At 41.5% G+C, this 19,149-nt stretch overlaps 1 protein-coding gene across 4 annotated transcripts in view; it reads right to left on the bottom strand.

The window, feature by feature from the left end:
* INTS2 (integrator complex subunit 2) overlaps positions 1 to 19,149 on the bottom strand; it is a 306,784-nt gene that overhangs the window by 149,580 nt on the left and 138,055 nt on the right. For all 4 annotated transcript variants that reach the window (XM_086954934.1, XM_086954935.1, XM_086954936.1 and 1 more), the window contains exons 18-19: positions 12,365 to 12,566; positions 836 to 961 (exon numbers count right to left, since the gene is read on the bottom strand). In XM_086954934.1, the coding sequence (XP_086811060.1) occupies positions 836 to 961; positions 12,365 to 12,566 (328 nt within the window). The remainder of the gene's footprint in view (positions 1 to 835; positions 962 to 12,364; positions 12,567 to 19,149) is intronic.

Here is a 19,149-nt window from a genome sequence, read left to right on the forward strand (position 1 = left end):
AACAAGCATTAACAATGCAATAGGTCTCGCAATCACGAGTCTTCAAGCCATTGGCACTGTAAATGGCAATACCTTTTATACAAAAATTCAATGGCATTGTCATATAACAATACCAACAGCTCAAACCTTTGCAAAATAAAATGAAAAAATGAGCACAGTGTACCTGAAGGGGCACCGCTCTCATTACTAAACTTAAAAAAAAAAATAATGAACCAAGTGCAGTGACCCTGAAGCGGGCACTGCGCTCAGTATTAAAGTAAAAAATGAATAAACATAGCTCGGTGTCCCTGGAACGGGCGCCATGCTCAACATCAAAGCTTAAAAAAAAAAACATTTAAACTGTCCATGTGTCCCAAAAATGGGTGCCGCGCTCAGCATGTAAATACAAAAAAAAGCAGCTGCCATTGTCCCCATCAGAGTCCATGAACAAAATAGTGCTCGCCCACTAGATAAAGCCGACCGTGTAACAAGCCAAGTAACCGGTCCAGTCGTTATGGGTGGTAACAAATGCAGACAAGGCAGGACTAACAAGCCTATTTACGAATCAGAAGCCACTATTTAAGTAGGATAATAACCCAAAGCCAATGCCAAATATGGGTAGACTGCTAGTGCATACCCTAATACAGAATGCCTCGCAGAGCGAGCAGCAAATGAGCACTGCCACTAGGCTCAACCTAAAAATAGATCACAATGATGGGTTGGCTGCATAGAAGGTCATCAATGGTGGCATACAGGTACATAAAGTGCATGTTCAGTTTCTTAATTGAGAAAACATTTTGAAATCCCTAATGAAGTCATTTTTGTGTTGGTTAAGCAGCTAAGCTGTGTGGCTCACCTGTGAACTCTTGGATCACATCGTAGAACAATTAATGGGTCAATCATCAGATCATTCTGGGTATACTTGTGCTGCCGTACTAACTTCATACAAGGCTGGAGCGCATTGACAGTCATAACCCAAAGTCTGTACAGAATGAGAAAAGTGTGTCATCAGGAACTAGACACAAAACCATTTTGAAATCATAGAGATACCTGCCAGTGTGACTTTTACTGAGAATACATACGAATAGTAAGTCAATAATCATCCTCCAAGTAGGTAAACACATATTTTCCAGTGCTGCAAGCCAGTATTACTATGACACAATATAAATTAACCTTCAGTCCTGCCAATGTAGTGGTAGGATCAAACATAGTAAAAACATTCCAAACGCAGCCATCAGAATCACATATTTCAACAGATGGAAACAAATCAAAAATGGAAAGGAATAATGTTTCAAGTCTGTAAAAGAACACACTTTGAGAAGTAGTAAACACAATGTAACTTGGCAGTTTTCTAAGTAGCTCTACTCCTCTCCCCACAGACTGCCAAGACCTTGTGGCACTGGGAAACAAACCCTACACCTCAACCAGTGAATCACATTCCTTGCTTGTGACAGTGGTCAACGGCTCAGCATCCAACCTTCATCACACATTAACTAAAAAACAAGAAAACATTTGCAAAAATAGAAGAGTGATTATATGACCTGTTAATTTTTGTTGCCTCATGTCAGTTTCCATTACTCCATAATAACACACTTAACTTCAACAAAGAGGTGACACAGCCACAAGCTTAAATCTCTCAGCAACGACATTACTAAGTAAAAAGATTCACTACCCAGGACAAAGTAAATGTGATACATCTGTTTTCTCAACATGTCACTTGAATATCACCAGAAATTTATCCGCAGTCAAAATGATAATTACATTAATAGTAGAATAGCAAAACTAACTTAGGGTGTTGACGTAATGTAGGCAGATGATCAACTGTTTGCCCAGCTGACCTAGATTCCCATCAGCTTACTCAGTCAAAGTAAGGATTCTTGGACTCTGAAATCTCTCTTATATCACAAGTTTATTAAGTAACCACAAAAAGCTGCTACATAAAGAGATGCCTTCTGGTGAATGTTCCCCTACACTGGATTCCCACAAATGTTTAAGTTATATCGCCCTAGTGTGCTCCTACCTTGAATTCACAGATGGACTATTTGGGAGCACCACTAATACTGCAGAATCTACCAATGCATTCTTGTTTTACACCTGGGATCCCCCACCCCATGCCTCCTAGTAGCCAGAAGGATAATCTTCATAGCAGTGAACATCCTTTTCCCAGCAATCAGTAGGACAGGCCCACTTTTCCTCCAACAACAACTTCACTCACACAGCCAAATGAAATCCCTGGCTCCAGGCTCATCCCATTATTGACTACCAGGATATAGTTAACTATTCCACTAGCCACCAGCCAAACTCTGGATTTCAACACCTACCAGAATAAAACATAGCTCACCTCCTTATTAGGGAAAACAAAGAGTTAGCTGTATCCTATTCTTCCAAAACAAGGCTGTAAAATTGGAAACATAATTTAGCAAGTAAAAACGAGTAGCTGCGTCTTTCTCTCACTCTCTCCACAATACCTCACACGCATGCGCTGTGAAGTATGTCGTATCATGTGTGGTGCATGACTTCGAACCACATGCACCTCAACAAGCATATCCTACATAGGTCATTCTACATTCAAACCCCTTCTGTTCACACAACTCCAAAAAGGTGGCCAGGAACCAATGAAAATTGGAGAGCTTTGCAATCTTATTAGGGGGATGAAGCACTATACAAATGCTGCAAGGCAATACAAATTTACTAGTGAGCAAAAGGAATACTATTCTAACCTTTGTTTCCCAAACCCCACACCTCTGCAGAGTGAAATAAATTGCTACATGGAAAAAGGAAAAGGCTACTTACCAGTATGCATCTGTTCTTGGCATGTAGGGCTTCAGAACCACACACTATTGCATTAGATCACCATCTGGTCGTCTATTTGATTACTCCTCCCTTAGACTGTAGTGCGCATGGGCATCGACTCCATCTTCAGATTGTTTTCGTCATTGGGCAAATGATGGAGTTGTATGAGTACATATAGAGATGACCATGTATTGTGTATCTAAATAAGATAATACTGGAATAGACACCGGTAGCCGGGGAGGCAGCTGGGCGTGTGTGGTTCTGCAGCCCTACATGCCAAGAACAGATGCATACTGGTAAGTAGCATTTTCCGTTCGAGGCATATGGGCTGCAGACGACACACTATTGCATAGATTGCACAGCAGTTTCTCCCTAAGCGGCGACCACCCGCGTCTTTTGCAGTTGTTTGAAATAATGTTTTGAATACAGCCTGGCCCACACTTGCTTGTTGTTTTCCCTGCATATCTACACAGTAGTGTTTTGTAAATGTGTGCGGAGTAGACCATGTAGCTGCTTTACATATATCATCTAATGGTATGTTCCCTAGGAATGCCATAGATGCCCCTAATTTACGGGTAGAATGAGCCCTAGGGGAAATGGATAGAGTGCATTTTGCTTTTTGATAACACATCTGAATGCACTTAACAATCCATCTTGCAATGCCTGATTTTGAAATTGGATTTCCCTTAGAGAAAAAGACACAAACAGTTGTTTAGTTTTACGAAAAGGTTTTGTCCTATCAATGTAGTAGAGAAGCGCTCTCTTCACATCTAATGTATGTAGAGCTCTTTCTGCCACTGTTTGTGGTTGGGGGAAAAATACTGGCAACTCAATAGATTGATTGAGGTGGAAAGGTGAAATGACCTTTGGCAGAAACGTTGGATTTGTTTTAAGAACCACTTTATTATGATGAAGATGTATAAATGGTTCTTGAATTGTTAATGCTTGTAACTCACTTACTCTTCTAAGTGAAGTCACAGCTACTTAAAAAGAAACTTTCAAAGTAAGGAATTGTAATTCACACTTATGTAATGTTTCGAAAGGAGGACCCATAAGTCTTGTGAGGACAACATTTAAGTTCCACACTGGAGAGGGTGGTATTCTAGGAGGAATTATTCTTTTAAGTCCCTCCATAAACGCTTTGATTGCAGGTACTCTAAACAATGAAAAATGTTGGTTGTTTTGAAGATATGCTGCTATAGCAGCAAGATGTAACCTGATTGAGGATTACACTAAGTTAGATCTTTGCAGATGCAACAAATAGCATATAATGTTTTGTATGGAAACATCTAAGGGATTAATGTTGTTATTTATACAATATACAACAAACTTTTTCCACTTTGCTGCATAACATGCTCTAGTGGTAGGGAGTCTTGCTTCTTTTATGATGTTCATACAATCAGGTGGTAAATTTAGATATCCAAATTCTAAGACCTCAGGAGCCAAATCGCTAGATTGAGCTGCATTGGGTCTGGATGCACAATCTCTCCATGGTTCTGACTTAATAGATGTGGAGAGAGTTTTAGTTTGCGATGTGGTAATACTGCCATCTCTAGTGGTGTACCAAGGTTGTCTTGCCCACGGTGGTGCTATGAGAATCAGTGTGAGAGAATGTTGCTGTCGCTTGCGAACCACTAATGGAATTAGTGGGAGAGCTGGAAAAGCTTACGCAAATTTGTTTGACAAGTTCATCCATACCGCTTTGCCTTTGGACAATGGGTGTGGGTATCTGGCGGCAAAGCTTGAGCATTTGGAGTTGTGGTTTGTAGCAAACAGATCTATCTCTGGTTGACCCCACTCTTGAAAAAAGGGCTGAAGAACTTGATGATGAAGTTCCAATACGTGTATCTGTTGTCTCGGACGACTTGACAGATCTGCAACTTGATTGTGAACTCCCGGTAGATGTTCTGCTAATAGAAAAATGTTTTGAGGAATGGCCCATCTACATATGCTCTGTGCCAGCCGGGAGAGCTGTAGGGAGTGTGTTCATCCTTGTTTTTGAATGCAATACATTGCTGTCATATTGTCCGTCCGGACTAGTACAGCTTTGTTTGACAGGTAATGCTGAAACTATTTTAGAGCTAGAAAAATTGCTAGTAACTCCAGATGATTTATGTGGAGTAGTTTTTATTGCATTGTCCATGTACCCTGTACTGTGTGATTTTGTAAAATGCACTCCCCATCCTGTGAGAGATGAGTCTGCGGTTAGTATTATCTGTAGAACAGGTTCTATAAACGGCCAGCCCTTGGAAAGGTGCTTGGTGTTCCACCATTGCAGAGAGCAATACGTCCGGTCGTCTACCACCACCAGATCTGATATTTGTTGCTGAGCCCGATTTCACTAACTTGCCAAGCACTCTTGAATGGGGCGCATTTGTAATCTTGCATACGGCACAATGAAAATGCAAGATGCCATCATTCCTATTAGTTGCATAAACGCTCGAGCTGGTAGTGAGTGTTGTGGCTGGAATCTTTTGATAAGATCCTGCATAATTTGTATTCTTGCTGGGATGGGGTACGCTATTGCTTTTGAGGTATCTATTGTAGCACCCAGATACTGCTGAGACAGGGATGGTTAGAGGTGGGATTTATTTTGATTTACTGTGAATCCCAGTTTGTGTAGCAGACATATTGTTTGATGCGTGTGCTGTGCACATTGGTTGTATGACTTGGATTTTATTAACCAATCGTCCAGATATGGGAAGACATGAATGTTGTCTCTTCTTAAGTGTGCTGCTACTACTGCTAGACACTTTGTGAACACTCACGGTGCTGTAGTTACTCCGAAGGGGAGTACCTTGAATTGGTAGTGTTGACCTTCTAGAATGAACCTTAGGTACTTTCTGTGCGATTGATAAATGGGAATGTGGAAGTAGGCGTCCTTGAGATCTAATGTGGCAAGAAAGTCTCCCTTCTTTAGCAACGGTAGAACCTGTTGTAGTGTGATCATATGAAAGTGGTCTGATTGTATGTACAAGTTTAGAGGCCTTAGATCTAAAATAGGTCTGAGGGACCCGTCCTTTTTGGGTATGAGAAAGTATAGAGAATAAACTCCTGTGTTTTGATGTTCTTTTGGGACTGGTCCTATTGCTTTCTTTCGTAGTAGAGATTCCACCTCTTGTCTTAGCAGTATGAGGTGTTCCTGTGACATAAGACGCTGTCTGGGTGGTATTGTTGGAGGAGTGGAAGTGAGCTCCAGACAATAGCCTGACTGAATTATTTGTCTTACCCACCTGTCTGTGGTGATGGAGTTCCCGACAGGTAGGAACTGTTGTCACCTCCCCCCGACAGGAGTGGAATGGTCTGGAGGGATGGAAGAGAAGTCACTGTTTGGGAGTAGAGGTGTTGCAATTGTTGTTTCCTCTACCTCTACCCTTATTGTGGTTTCCTCTATAACCTCCTCTATAATTTCCTTTATTAGGCGAGGTTTGGTTGGGTGCTATAAAAGAAGGAGGTATTGTCCGTTTAGAAACCCTTAGAGGCGCCCCTGTATGAGGAATGACGAAAGGAAGGTCTATGGGCTTGTGTTTGTAAAGCTCCCATGGATTTTGCAGTGTCTATCTTTCTTCATCTTTTCTAGTGCAGTATCAACTGATGGACCGAAAAGATGTCCTTGGTCAAATGGCTGGTTTAAGATACTGGTGAGTACTTCTGGTTTAAACCCAGAGATGCGTAACCATGCAGGTCTACGCAACAATACCCCTGTGTTTATTGCTCTAGAAGCTGTGTCTGCTGTGTCTAGTGCACATCTTATAGAGGTATTTGTAATAACTTTGCCTTCCTGTACTAGGTCAGAAGCTCTGGTCTTGTATTGCTCTGGCAAGTGTTGCATGAGTGACTCCAACTCATCATAATGAGCTCTATCATATCTTGCTAACAAAGCTTGAGTGTTAGCAATCCTCCACACATTAGCAGCTTGTGAAATGGTGCATTTACCCCGAAGCATCTAAAAGCTTAGACTCCTTGTCAGGAGGTGGAGCATCTCCTGTTGACTGCGAATTAGCTCTTTTTCTTGCTTTTGACACTACTAGTGAGTCCAATGGCAACTGTCCTTTAATGTATGCTGCATCAGTTGGAGCTGCCTTGTAATTTTGTTCTAGTCTGGGGTTAATTACCCTTGCTCTGGCTGGGTCCTTAAATAATTCAGGTGTATGTCTTACCACTCCACTAAGTATTGGAAGTGTGGTTGTGGTCTGATGTGATGACATTAAAGTGTCCATTAGGAAATCTTCTTCCATTGTAACTGTGTGTAGGTCTACCCCATGGAAAGTGGCTGCTCTATGAATGAGCTGTGTAAACCCAATAGTGTCTTCTGGGGAGATGGTCTAGATGGGTATACATCATCTTCAATCAATCAAAGCATTTATATAGCGCACTACTCACCCAGAGGGTCTCAAGGCGCTGGGGGAGGGGGGTCCGCTACTGCTCGAACAGCCAGGTCTTGAGTTGCTTCCTGAAGGCGAGGTGGTCCTGGGTCGGGAGGGAGTTCCATGTCTTGGCGGCGAGGTAGGAGAAGGACCGTCCCCCTGTGGTGGCTCTTCGGATGCGGGGGACGGCGGCTAGGGCGTGGCCGGTCGATTTAAGCTGGCGTTTGGGAGCGTAGAAGTTGAGGCGGCTGTTGAGGTATCCTGGGCCTTGGTTGTGTAGGGCTTTGTGTGCGTGGGTGAGGAGTTGGAAGGTGATTCTCTTGTTGACCGGGAGCCAGTGCAGGTCTCTCAGGTGTCCGGAGATGTGGCTGCGACGGGGGATGTCCAGGATGAGTCGTGCTGTGGCGTTCTGGATCCGCTGGAGTCTCTTCTGGAGCTTGCCGGTGGTTCCGGCATAGAGGGAGTTGCCGTAGTCCAGACGGCTGGTGACGAGGGCTTGGGTGACCGGCTTCCTGGTCTCGGTGGGGATCCACCGGAAGATCTTACGTAGCATGCGCAGGATGTTGAAGCACGATCTTGAGGTTGATCTGGTGCATCTGGTGCATTATAATCTTCCCATGGGTCCCCTGATGGCCAGGAATATCATCTGGGTCATTAATGACTTTTATGTAATGTTCACTATCTATGTCCTGTGAGTTACTATCCCCGTCATCCTCATCTTGTGGTATAAGACTATGCGTACTAGATGGTGAATGTACAGGAGAAATATCTACTGGTTCTTCTCTTTCTGGTGAAGAGATCCTCATTGGTGAAGTCTGAGCATGCTTTTTTTAGAGGAACTGGCCGTGGTTTAGGATAGTCCATTTTCCTCTTTTCAGGCACTGAAGTGATATGTCCAGTCTTTAGATTAATATGAAGAGTTTTTTGCTTTGGATCATGTTTAAAAAGCTCTTCTACTGGCAAATCTTTTTTTCGGCGCCGATTTACATGGTATGGAGCCAAAATGCTTAGGTTTAACAATGTCCATTGTCTTTGGAGCAGGTTTTGGTTTCGGTTCCGAAGACTTTCTTAGGATCCGTGATTTTTTGATCCGGAGTTTTTGTTCCCGGAGTATGTTTCGACTCCTCTACCTTCGGAGCCAAAGTATGTTTCGGTACCGGAACCTTTTTCGGGTCCACTTTTTTCGGAACTGGAGTGGTTTTTGGTTCGGTAGGTTTGGGAACCTCTTTCGGTGCCGAACTTGCTTTCAGTTTGACCACTTTCGGTTCCAAAGGATGCTTTGGTGCCATTGTTTAGGTTTAAGGACCTTCTGCTTTTCGGGACCGACAGACTGACTCGAGCCTGAGTCGACTGGAGGCTTTTTTGTAATCTTCGCTGTCGAGCCCGAAGGCGGGCACGGAAGGTTTTGGTCCGTGTGCACCTGGACCAGAAGGTGGAGGTAGAACTGAAGCCTGTCCCGGTATGGTGGGGTGAACAGGGTCGACGTCTGTAATCACGACCTGTTGACCAGCTGGAAGATCATCTTTGGATTGATCCTCGAATCCGGAAGCTGAATCGTCTGCTTCTGAAGCGATGTCTTCGTGCTATTGTTCTTCAGCGTCTACTTCAATTGGAGCCTCATCTATGATGAGGTCTGGTGTCGAAGATGACTGCGCCATTACTCTTCGAGCTCGACGGTCCCGGATTGTTTTCTTGGACCGGAACGAAGAGCAGGCCTCACAGTCTCGACTCTCGTGCTCTGGAGATAAGCAGAGATTGCAAACCTCATGAAGATCGGTGTGAGGGAATTTGTGTCCACACTGAGGGCACTTCTTGAAGGGTGTTCTTTCCATGAGCCAAAGGCCCAATAGCGCAGTTGGGCCCGACCTCCCGACGAACGCTGGAATCGAGAATCAATGTCGACGACGGTGCAGATGGTATTTTGATTAATTTATGGATTCGAAAAGAGATCGGTAATGGGACTGAACGATGAACACATCCGAGCCCGATGACGAAAAAAAGCAATCTGAAGACGGAGTCTATTCCCATGCACTACGGTCTAAGGGAGGAGTCATCCAACAGACAAAGACTCGTCCAAGACAACAACAAAGTGTAATCATCCGGGCTCACCACCAGATGGTGATCTAATGCACTAGTGTGTGGTCTGCAGCCCATATGCCTCGAACATTATATTTCAACAGGCACCACGGACAGGGAGAAATATTCTTGAACGGCCCTTTAAGAAAGACAGAAAATATTCAAACTATCAACACTATGCTCATAACTGGTCTCCAACCTTTTCTATTTGGCGGGGCAAAATAGTGGCCCTCATACGCGTCGTAGCTTATCACCTTTAAATAATAACGTGGGACACCATTCTTCTTTTTCAAAAAAGCATATTCAGCCATTAGAAAATTTTTATTGGGCATGAAAAAAATTTAGAGTGCAAACAAGCTGAATGCAAAGAAGGTGGGCTTAGATCAAATAACTTTAGAACCTAAATCGCAAGCAAAGCAACATCATGAAAACCCCCTATTTTAACTTACTTTGGAACGACTAAGATGTATCCACAGCAGATTACATATTACAGAAAACCTATTCACCATATAAAGAACTTCACATATGTACCCATACGGAGTAATACAAAGGCAAAACTTACCATACAATATTCTGATTAAGTCATTCTAAATCCAGTAAATACTTATGAAAGGAGGAACATCCAACCTCATTTGTTCCATGACAAAACCACAAATTACACAGTTTCCAAATCTACATATTATAAAGCTATTATTTGTCCTTTAGACAGGCATATAATAAAAATACAGTAGAACTGAAATAATATGACTGATCTGTTTCCAATATATTAGATAACGGGACGGAACGTTTGGGAATATCATCCCGATCATAGGACCTATGATGAAGTTTCTATCTTATAATCAATATGAGATGTTTTAAGGTCAGTACACAGGATTAAATGTTAAGTAAATAACCAAATGTGCGGGAGGGGGGGGTCACTGTGCGAATAGAATACAGAATATATGCACCCGGTGTGATTTGAGACCAAAATGTAGCGCAGAGTAAGCCACTTGTTTTACAAACTGCTCAATGGAAGAACGTGTATTTGTATTTGAAATCTAATACACTAAAGGTGACGTGTTATATTAGAATGTAGAAACAGGTGAATGCCCCATGATCAAGTGAAGGGGGAGAATTAGAGAAGCCAACACAGCCCCTTGAGGGCGAGGAGGCTTGCCCGAATATGGGGCGGAACATTGTGATGTAGACAAATACGTTATAAACAATACTCAAAGCTACAATGGTGGGTGGCCAGAGGGTATGAAAAGTAGTTCAGTTGAAATGTTAATATAGCTTAAATGTGGTATGCAGTTTTTAAATGAAATGTTTGTTTTATATGCAGAAGTCTATTATATGAATTGAAGGAATAGCGACCCCTAGAAAAACAGTGTCCTGAAGAAGGTGGAAACACATTAAAAGGTTTTAACCACCGAAACCAGTCGACGCCTATGTCGAAAGGAATCCAAAAAAGCCGGGAAAGCGGGAGATATATGGGAAATTCCACTACCAAGCTTCTCATAAAAAACGTATAAGGCTATTGGATCAATCTTAGGATTAATTTCATTATCTAATCGTGTTAGAAAGAGGGGGTAAAGATAGAGGTTTATAATTTTGTGTTGCGCCGTCTGTATAAATATTTTTTAATTTGTTTACAACAGTAGTTGTTTTGTGCAGGTGATAAAATGACATGTAATGATTGTATTATGTGAAATGTTTTTAATTGTGACCATTGTTTAATGTATACTTTTTCGGAATTTTCTCCGAAATTTTAATTATCATAACCAAAGACACTTTGTGTATTTATAAATAAAAACACTGAAAGCGCTACATTTTGGTCTGAATATATTGACAAAAGGAGTGGTTCTAACAAGAACTGGGGGAATAAGAATGAAACAAATCGTGTGAGGATTGACATAGTCTGTTTCCAGGGATTTTCCCTTAGGCTTTATTTATAATTTGTCCTACCCAGAGTAACAATGAATACATAATCCACCAGATACATATTACCTATGCAGTATAGTTCCCCGACATTGGCATGCAGCCACCACAGTTGATAAATCCTTAAACATCCTCAAATCAGACAATAACTGATGACAAGATTTAAATACTATCATGTTGGCTCTGAAAACGGATCCAACCAGACACAGCCAATACACTGAACAAGTGGCCACCTTCTAAAATGTTCAAAACTGGCCTTAGATTCACCTAATCTTGTTGGCATTACAAAACAGATAAGGCAACACACTCCACTTAATACTTAATTGGGTCAACTTTCACTTATTTTGGATGGGGTTCCAAAAAGAACTCTGTACATTTTTCAATGGCTATTAGAGGCATACTATCATGTTTAGGTCGTTGACCACACCTGAATAAGTGTCATGTCAGTGGAGAGGAAATATTAATACCTGACCTTTTACTATCAATGATATGCAAATTAATATTACGTCCCTGAAAGAATCTTGGGTACCCACAAGGATGGAAGCCATCATAATTATAAACTACTTTAGCAATGTTTATTTGCCTACTCCATGCCCATAGACAGACATCCACCCTACTGCTCCACTGGCTTGTTAATCACTTACGATAACCTTGTCTTGTAAACTGAATTTATGTACATTTTTAAAACATGCTCATAATCAAGACTGTAAACTATTCTTATTAGCCAGCAAAACAAACATATTACTGGGTGATTATTCCTTCAAATCCAACCACCTCCTTTCCTATTGCCTCATGTTGGATTCAATTTATTCACTAGTCATGTATTCTCAATTTGCTCGCTCTCGGACCAATGACGTTTTAACACATACAAATATTTTCTAACTGGAAGAAGTGTGGCTTACCTTTCTTCCAAGATTGGAGTGTGGTAAATGACTTTGTAAGCCAACCAAAGGCCTGAACTATGTGCTTTGTAATATCCACACTGGTATTTAAATGTTTCAGGGAGATCGCCCCCCCCCCCACCCCCCCCGCCCCCATCCCTCCAAAAATCTAAAGACTATTTCATTGTTTAATCAAATGTTTCTTTCTTTTCTCTGATCAAAGAATTCACCATCACTGCACAACAGAAATACCGTTCTGGATGTCAAAAAGTAAACTAAGTCATTTCTATGCACACAAAAGGTTTTCTCATTCTTACAGGGGACATGTCCCGGTGTTAGGATTCGTAGTACCTTCTTGGCATGACAGTGTTCAGCTGCATCCACAGTCTGTTGACAGTTTGAAGGATTCTGCGAGGAACACTAGAATTGAGCAGTTGGCTCATATTAGAAGTCAAGACCTCAGCATATGGGATCAGTTCACTAGCACTAAGCAGCGTCAAATGCTCCAAAATCTGCATCACAGGGACGTGATTGATGGAAAGCATAGAAAATGCTGAAAAGAAGAAAGAGGAGACAATGTTATAGACACCGGAGAAGAAAGGAGTTTAAGTAGGACTACAATTGCTACCTCGTGTCCTGTTTTCTTTACAGTAGGAAAGAGGTCACAGTTTCAGGTCCCTCCCCAGCCCTTCTAATGTGAGACAGAGAATACTATAACGATCATGCTAGTGTGTGAAAAAGGTGTGTTTATGATGGAATACCTAGCTATCTGATCTAGTATAACAGTGCTCTCAGCTTGGAAAATAAACATCAACTCAAAGCTCCCTGGGTCAAAACGACGTAGGAAGGGCTCAAGGCTTTGTTGTTCACTTATTTGAAATAACTGCTATACAAACTAAACAACTAACCAATACAAATGCAGAGAATTGTACACAAAAGCACAACTAAAACATAGTATATAGTTAAGTAAATAAATGACCTAAAATGTCGAAGGCCCTTTGAGGAAAAAGCTAAAAGCGATATTATCGCACTGCACAAATAATTACAACTAAGCACAATGCATTGCTCATTGATTAATCTATAAAAGAAAGTTATTCTTATCTGCAATAACAGATTTTTTTACAGCTTGATCACAAATAGTATTGCTACATTTAAACAATATATATTTCACACCTTGTATGTCTAATGCTGTGGTTTAGAAAGAAAAGTCAGCAATAAAGCTACTTCAGCTGTAACAGTTGCATTAAAGTAGTCATATCCTCAATACTGCAGGCTCTTCAACTATATTTCCATAAGTACTTTCTTACCAGCCCCTCTAAATCTGCCTAGGGGAAACATTCGGAAACTAAATCCAAATGAAGGCGACTCTACCATGGATGAACTTTAATACAGTTTAGAAAATAACTTTAGGACTTCCATATGTATAAAGTGGACCAAATATATTTACTAAGAGAGGAAAAGTATGCTAAAGCCATCTTTTACACTTCATTTAATACCTGATACAGAACAATCATCTCAAATATATGTGAACTCAAACTTCTCTGTCATATGCTTGAGGAATAGCAATACGTCTGAGAAACTGATTTCAATAATTTTTATGGGAAATTATTTGCGTATTATGAATTCTTGAGTGCTGATGTTCCATTCAAAGATTTATAGATCTGTAAGGTGAGATGCTTTTCACTTTGGTCTGTTATTTCTTGTTTTAAAAATAGATTTCTGGGATAGTTCTATGAAATAATTTGTCAAACAAAAACAATCTTTGTCAAATGCAAACCTAGAAGTGGGTTACTGTTAATATAGCCTTATAGTCTACCGAGGGTGAGGGTCTATAACGAGGGTGAGGGTCTTTAACAACCAATAAAGTCCACGGCAGAAGGGTTATAAGACCATTAGAGCATTGCACCAACTAAGGGTAAAATGTTCTAAATTAAAAAAGGGAGAAACAAAGAAACATTGGAATGTTTGAGCAGAAGACTTATAGCAGCCATTATAAGCCTGGAGCCACTCCATTGTCTTTAATAAGGCTCTCAACATTCCAATGGTCTAATATAACAATATAGCTTGCCATAGCGGGCTATACCAACCATTAAAGGCCCACTCCTGCATTAAAGGCCTGACCCGAAGGTGAGGGCGTTTAACAAGGAGCAAGACGTTAATTGGCGGCATATAGATCAGCTATGCATAGCTTTACGGCTATTAGAACATAGCACCCCTAAAGGGTAGAATGTATTAATTTGGAAAACAAAGGCCTTATGGAGCCCGAGGGGGTTGAAATCAAGTCTGGATCTGTGAGGTCTTTGTTCACAGCAACAGCTGTGAACAAAGGCAAACACAGGAATGTTGGAGCTCCGGGCTTCTACCGGTCATTATAGGCCCGGAGCACTCAATTGTTTTAAATGGAGCTCCCAACATTTCAATGTGCTAATAAGAATGACATGTAATCTCATGCTGCTACACACACTTTTCTATAACAAATTCAACTGGCCAAGCACATCGTGGAGAAGTGTGGCTCACCGGTTAGAGGAGGCAGACCCAGAAGCAGAGGTCGGCCCGGGACGAGGGTTCAATTTCCGACGCGGCAGGGTTTGGAGCCCAAATGTCCACGGACCTGATAATTCTCGCTTCGGTGCCTACTTGAATCAGGGGTTCACGCTCTGCAACTCTGGGCAATAGCTTGCTCAATCTCCACTACGGCCCCCGCGGCGGGATGCCTGGCTTTCACCTTCGGGGTGCCCAGCTGGGCTATCCCACAGGGAAAAACCAGGACGGGTTCCCAAAGCAAGCGCCGAGATACCCTTTGTGGTGATACGTGCACTATATAAGAAACTACAATACCATTTTTTTACCATTACATCAGCATTACAGGACTGCAAAACCGATATAAATGAGTTAGTAATAACCTTGGGACTACTAATGGTCTATATACATATCTACACATCCTTGCTGTCAAAATTTGATATTGGTTGGGAGAGGGCCAGTGGCTAAATCAGCAAGGCAATTTTCCCTGTACTGCATGGCGGTAGTCTTCAATAATCTGCCCTCAGCGCTTTCTGTTCTAGACACTGGGGAGTCCCATGTATGACTAAGATCAAAGGACGTTATGCCTGCAAGTGGATTTTGGCTAACTCTTAGTTGAATAGCAGTATAAGGGTTACGTTACTTACCCTGCTGTAAGCATCTGTTCTTGGCATGTAGAGCTGTATATTCACATGCTTTGCATACTTCTGCCATCTAGTGTTGGGTCTGGATGTTTGCAGGTTGTTTTTCTTCTAAGAAGTCTTTTCCAGTCACAATGCAAAGTGACTCCTCCTTTCAGTGATAATGCACATGGGCATCGGCTCCATTGTTAAATTGTTTTCCCGCAAGAGGGTGAGAATGGAGTAAGTGAATTTAGTATAGAGATGTCCATGCATATGTAGTATTAATAATAATAACTGCAACAACCATAGGTGTCTGGGGTGGAGGGAGGGCGCATCTAAATCTACAGCTCTACATGCAAAGAACAGATGCTTACACGGTAAGTAACATAATCCGTTCGAGGCATGTGTGCTGAAGATACACATGCTTTGAGTAGACTGAATAGCAGTACTTCTTCCAAAGCAGTGGCTAACCAGTGGGTATTGCAGTTGTGTGCAAAAAGTTGAGAGAGGGAACGATTTTACCATATAAATATCCTGGGTCATTCTTATCACTCAGTTAGCATAGACCCCTGTGTGTAGGCCTTACTGATCAAAAGTATAGGCCTTGGTTAAATTAGCCAGAGCACTGCCATTTTCTGTTAACCCCTTCCCTGCTCCTGACGAGCTCAGCTCGTCATGAGGCACAGTGGAGCTGTGCTTATGACGAGCTGACCTTGTCATGAACAATGATAAATCTTACTTTCCAGCACAGGAGGGGAAAACCACTAGCAGCCAACTGGTTAAAGTAAGCAGAAAGCAGGTCTGATCGAGATTTCATCCAGCTCCACTGTCTGCGAGGCTTCTTCTCCTGTTTGGAGCCCCCACCCCACTTGTGTTCTAAAGTTCATCTTCCACTCTATTCTTTCGACACACAGAGGGCTACATCCTCAAACTATGTATGAGAAAAGGAGAACTTCGCACCGCAGCTATGTCAAGCTGGAGTGATGGATGTGGCAACAGGTTGTACAGATTGGTACATACACACATAAATTTAATCCCTTTGTGCAGTAAAACGCTTTTTCTGTTAACCAAAGCTAATTTACGATAAACAAGGCCAACAAGGCATGACCTTTAGTCCAGCATATGTGCCACGGATCCAGGAAGGGCTGCATTTTGAACGTATAGGATGGGAAAAGTGTGGAGTAGGCCGTAAATGACGTAAATTGGATACGTGGCATGGGGTGGAGTGAGATGACGTTACCTTACACATCTCACCGCCTTAAAGAATATAAAAAGGAGGTCCGCAGAAATATCTTTGGGCAACTCCTTGTCTGTTGTAGGCATCAGGTTGGCGAGTTGTCTCCAAGAGCTCTTGATCAATTGATTTAATGTGTATATATATATATATATATATATATATATATATATACACACACACACACACACACACATTAGCTATATTGTATTATCTTGTGTTTTGTCATGTGTATTGTTATATTTGCCATGTCCTCTTTTAACATTGCTTTTTCCTTATAATATTTGAAATGTACAACTTGTAATTGCAGGATTTCTCACTTATAGGCAGATGTGAGTATTCTCAGATAAAATGTGCTTTGTTCTTTTTAGCACTGCTTGTCTTACCTTAGCTTGTTACCGTGCTAATACATTCACACAATAATGTTTTGTAAATGTGGGTGTTGTGGACCATGTAGCTGCCTTACATATGTTAGATTTGGGAATGTTGCCTAAAAAGGCTATAGATGCTCCTACCTTGCGAGTAGTGTGCTCTTGGTAGTACAGTTAAAGTTCTTTTAGCTGTAACATAGCAAGTTTGAATGCATTTGACAATCCACCTTGAAATACCAGATTTAGAGATAGATTTTCTCTTATGAGGTAGAGCAAAGGCAACAAAAAGTTGTTTTGTTTTGGGAAAATCCTTTGATCTATCAATTTAGTACAACAGTGCTCTTTTGACATCAAGTGTGTGTTGAGCTCTTATTGCTACAGAATCAGGTTGAGGGAAGAACACAGGTAACTCAACTGATTGGTTAATGTGAAAAGCAGAGACTACTTTTGGAAGAAATTCTGGATTTGTACGAAGAACTATCCTATCTATATGAAGTTGAAAGAAGCTTTCTTCTAAGGTTAATGCCTGTAGCTCACCAATCCGTCATAATGAAGTGATAGTAATTAAGAATGCATCCTTCCATGAAAGAAATTATAATGAACAGTTGTGTAATGGCTCAAAAAGTGGGCCCATAAGCCTTGTCAGAACAATGTTGAGGTTCCAGACTGGTGAGGTGGTACCCTGGAGGTATTATTCTTTTAAAGTCTTCCATAAAGGCTTTGATTACTGGAACTGGAAGATAAATGTTGCCTGTTTTGAAGATAAGCAGCTATTGCTGCAAGGTGTAGGCTAAACCTGCTTGAAGTAGATGCAAAAGATAACAAATTATATTTTGTATAGATGCATCTAAAGGATTAATTGAATTATTAATGCAATATATTACAAATCTTTTCCATTTTGCTGCATATAATGCTCTAGTGGTAGGTTTCCTTGCTTCCTTAAGAATTGTCATACAATCTAGTGGTAGGTTTAGGTAACTAAACTCTATGATTTCAGGAGCCAATTCGCTAGGTTGAGGTACTTGATATTTGGATGTCTGATTTCTCCATGGTTTTTTATGAGAAAGTTTGACGTTATGCAAAGCTTCTGATGTGGAACTACTGATAGTTCCAATAGTGTGGTCAACCATGGCTGACAAGCCTATGGGGAGCTACCAGAATCAGTGTGAGTGATGTCTGCTTGAGTTTCCGAACCAGAAATGGAAGGAGGGAGAGGCGGAGAAGCGTAAGCAAATATCTCTGACCAGTAGATCCATAGGGCATTGCCTTAGAATAGAGGGTGTGGGAACCTGGAGGCGAAGTCTGGGCATTTTGAGTTCTCTGCTGTGGCAAAGAGGTCTATTTGTGGAAATCTCCATTTTTGAAAGTATGGAAGGAGAACTTTTAGGCGAAGTTCCCATTCGTGTATTTGTTGTTTCATCCTGCTGAGGGGATCGGCAAAAATGTTTTCCGAGCCTGGAAGGTGTTCTGCCAGGAGCTAGATTTTGTGATGAATTGCCCAATACCAAATGGTCTGAGAGAGGCATGACAGTTGAAGAGAGTGTAAAATGGTCTGAGTGAGGCATGACAGTTGAAGAGAGCGTGTCCCCCCCTTGTTTTTGTACATAGTACATTGTTATCATATTGTCCGTCTGGATTTAGACAACTTTGTCTACTAGTTGAGGTAGAAAAGCTTTTAACCCTAGTTGAACTGCTTTCAGTTCTAGGTGGTTGATGTGATAGTTCAGATGTTTGGTGTTCCAAAGATCCTGAACTGTTAAATGTTGTAAATGTGCACCCCATGCTGTGAGAGATGCGTCTGTTGTGCACATGACTTGTGGAATAGGGTCGATAAAGGGCCGCCCTCTTGATACATTTTGTGTGTTCTACATCTGCAGAGAGTGATGAGTGCGGGTGTCTAGGGACAATAGATTTGTTAGCTGACCCCGTTATTGATTCCACTGACGTGTCAAGCATTCTTGTACAGGACACATGTTTAGCCTTGCATGAGGCCCTATGGCAATCCATGAAGCCATTATTCTTAGTAATTGCATGAAGGTTCTGGCTGAGAGACAGTGGCTGTTTCGAAACTGTAATAACAATGTTTAAAAATTGTGAATCCTGGCTGCATCGGGATATGCTAGAGCCATTGGAGTGTTTAGAATGGCCCCTTGATATGGTTGTATCTGATTGGGTTTCAAGATGGGATTTTTGAGTATTGACTGTAAATCCCAATTAATGTAGAAGATTTATGGTGATTTGAGTGTGTTGCACACACTTGTGTTGTGTGTTGGCTTTGACAAGCCAATTGTCTAAGTATGGGAAGACATGTATTTGTTGTCTTCTTAGATGTGCTGCTAGGCATTTGGTGAGCACTCTGGGTGCAGTTGTTACTCCAAATGGAAGTAC

The sequence above is a fragment of the Lissotriton vulgaris genome, chromosome 2_1 (genome assembly GCF_964263255.1).
Source record: "Lissotriton vulgaris chromosome 2_1, aLisVul1.2, whole genome shotgun sequence".
Taxonomy (NCBI): Eukaryota; Metazoa; Chordata; class Amphibia; order Caudata; family Salamandridae; genus Lissotriton; species Lissotriton vulgaris.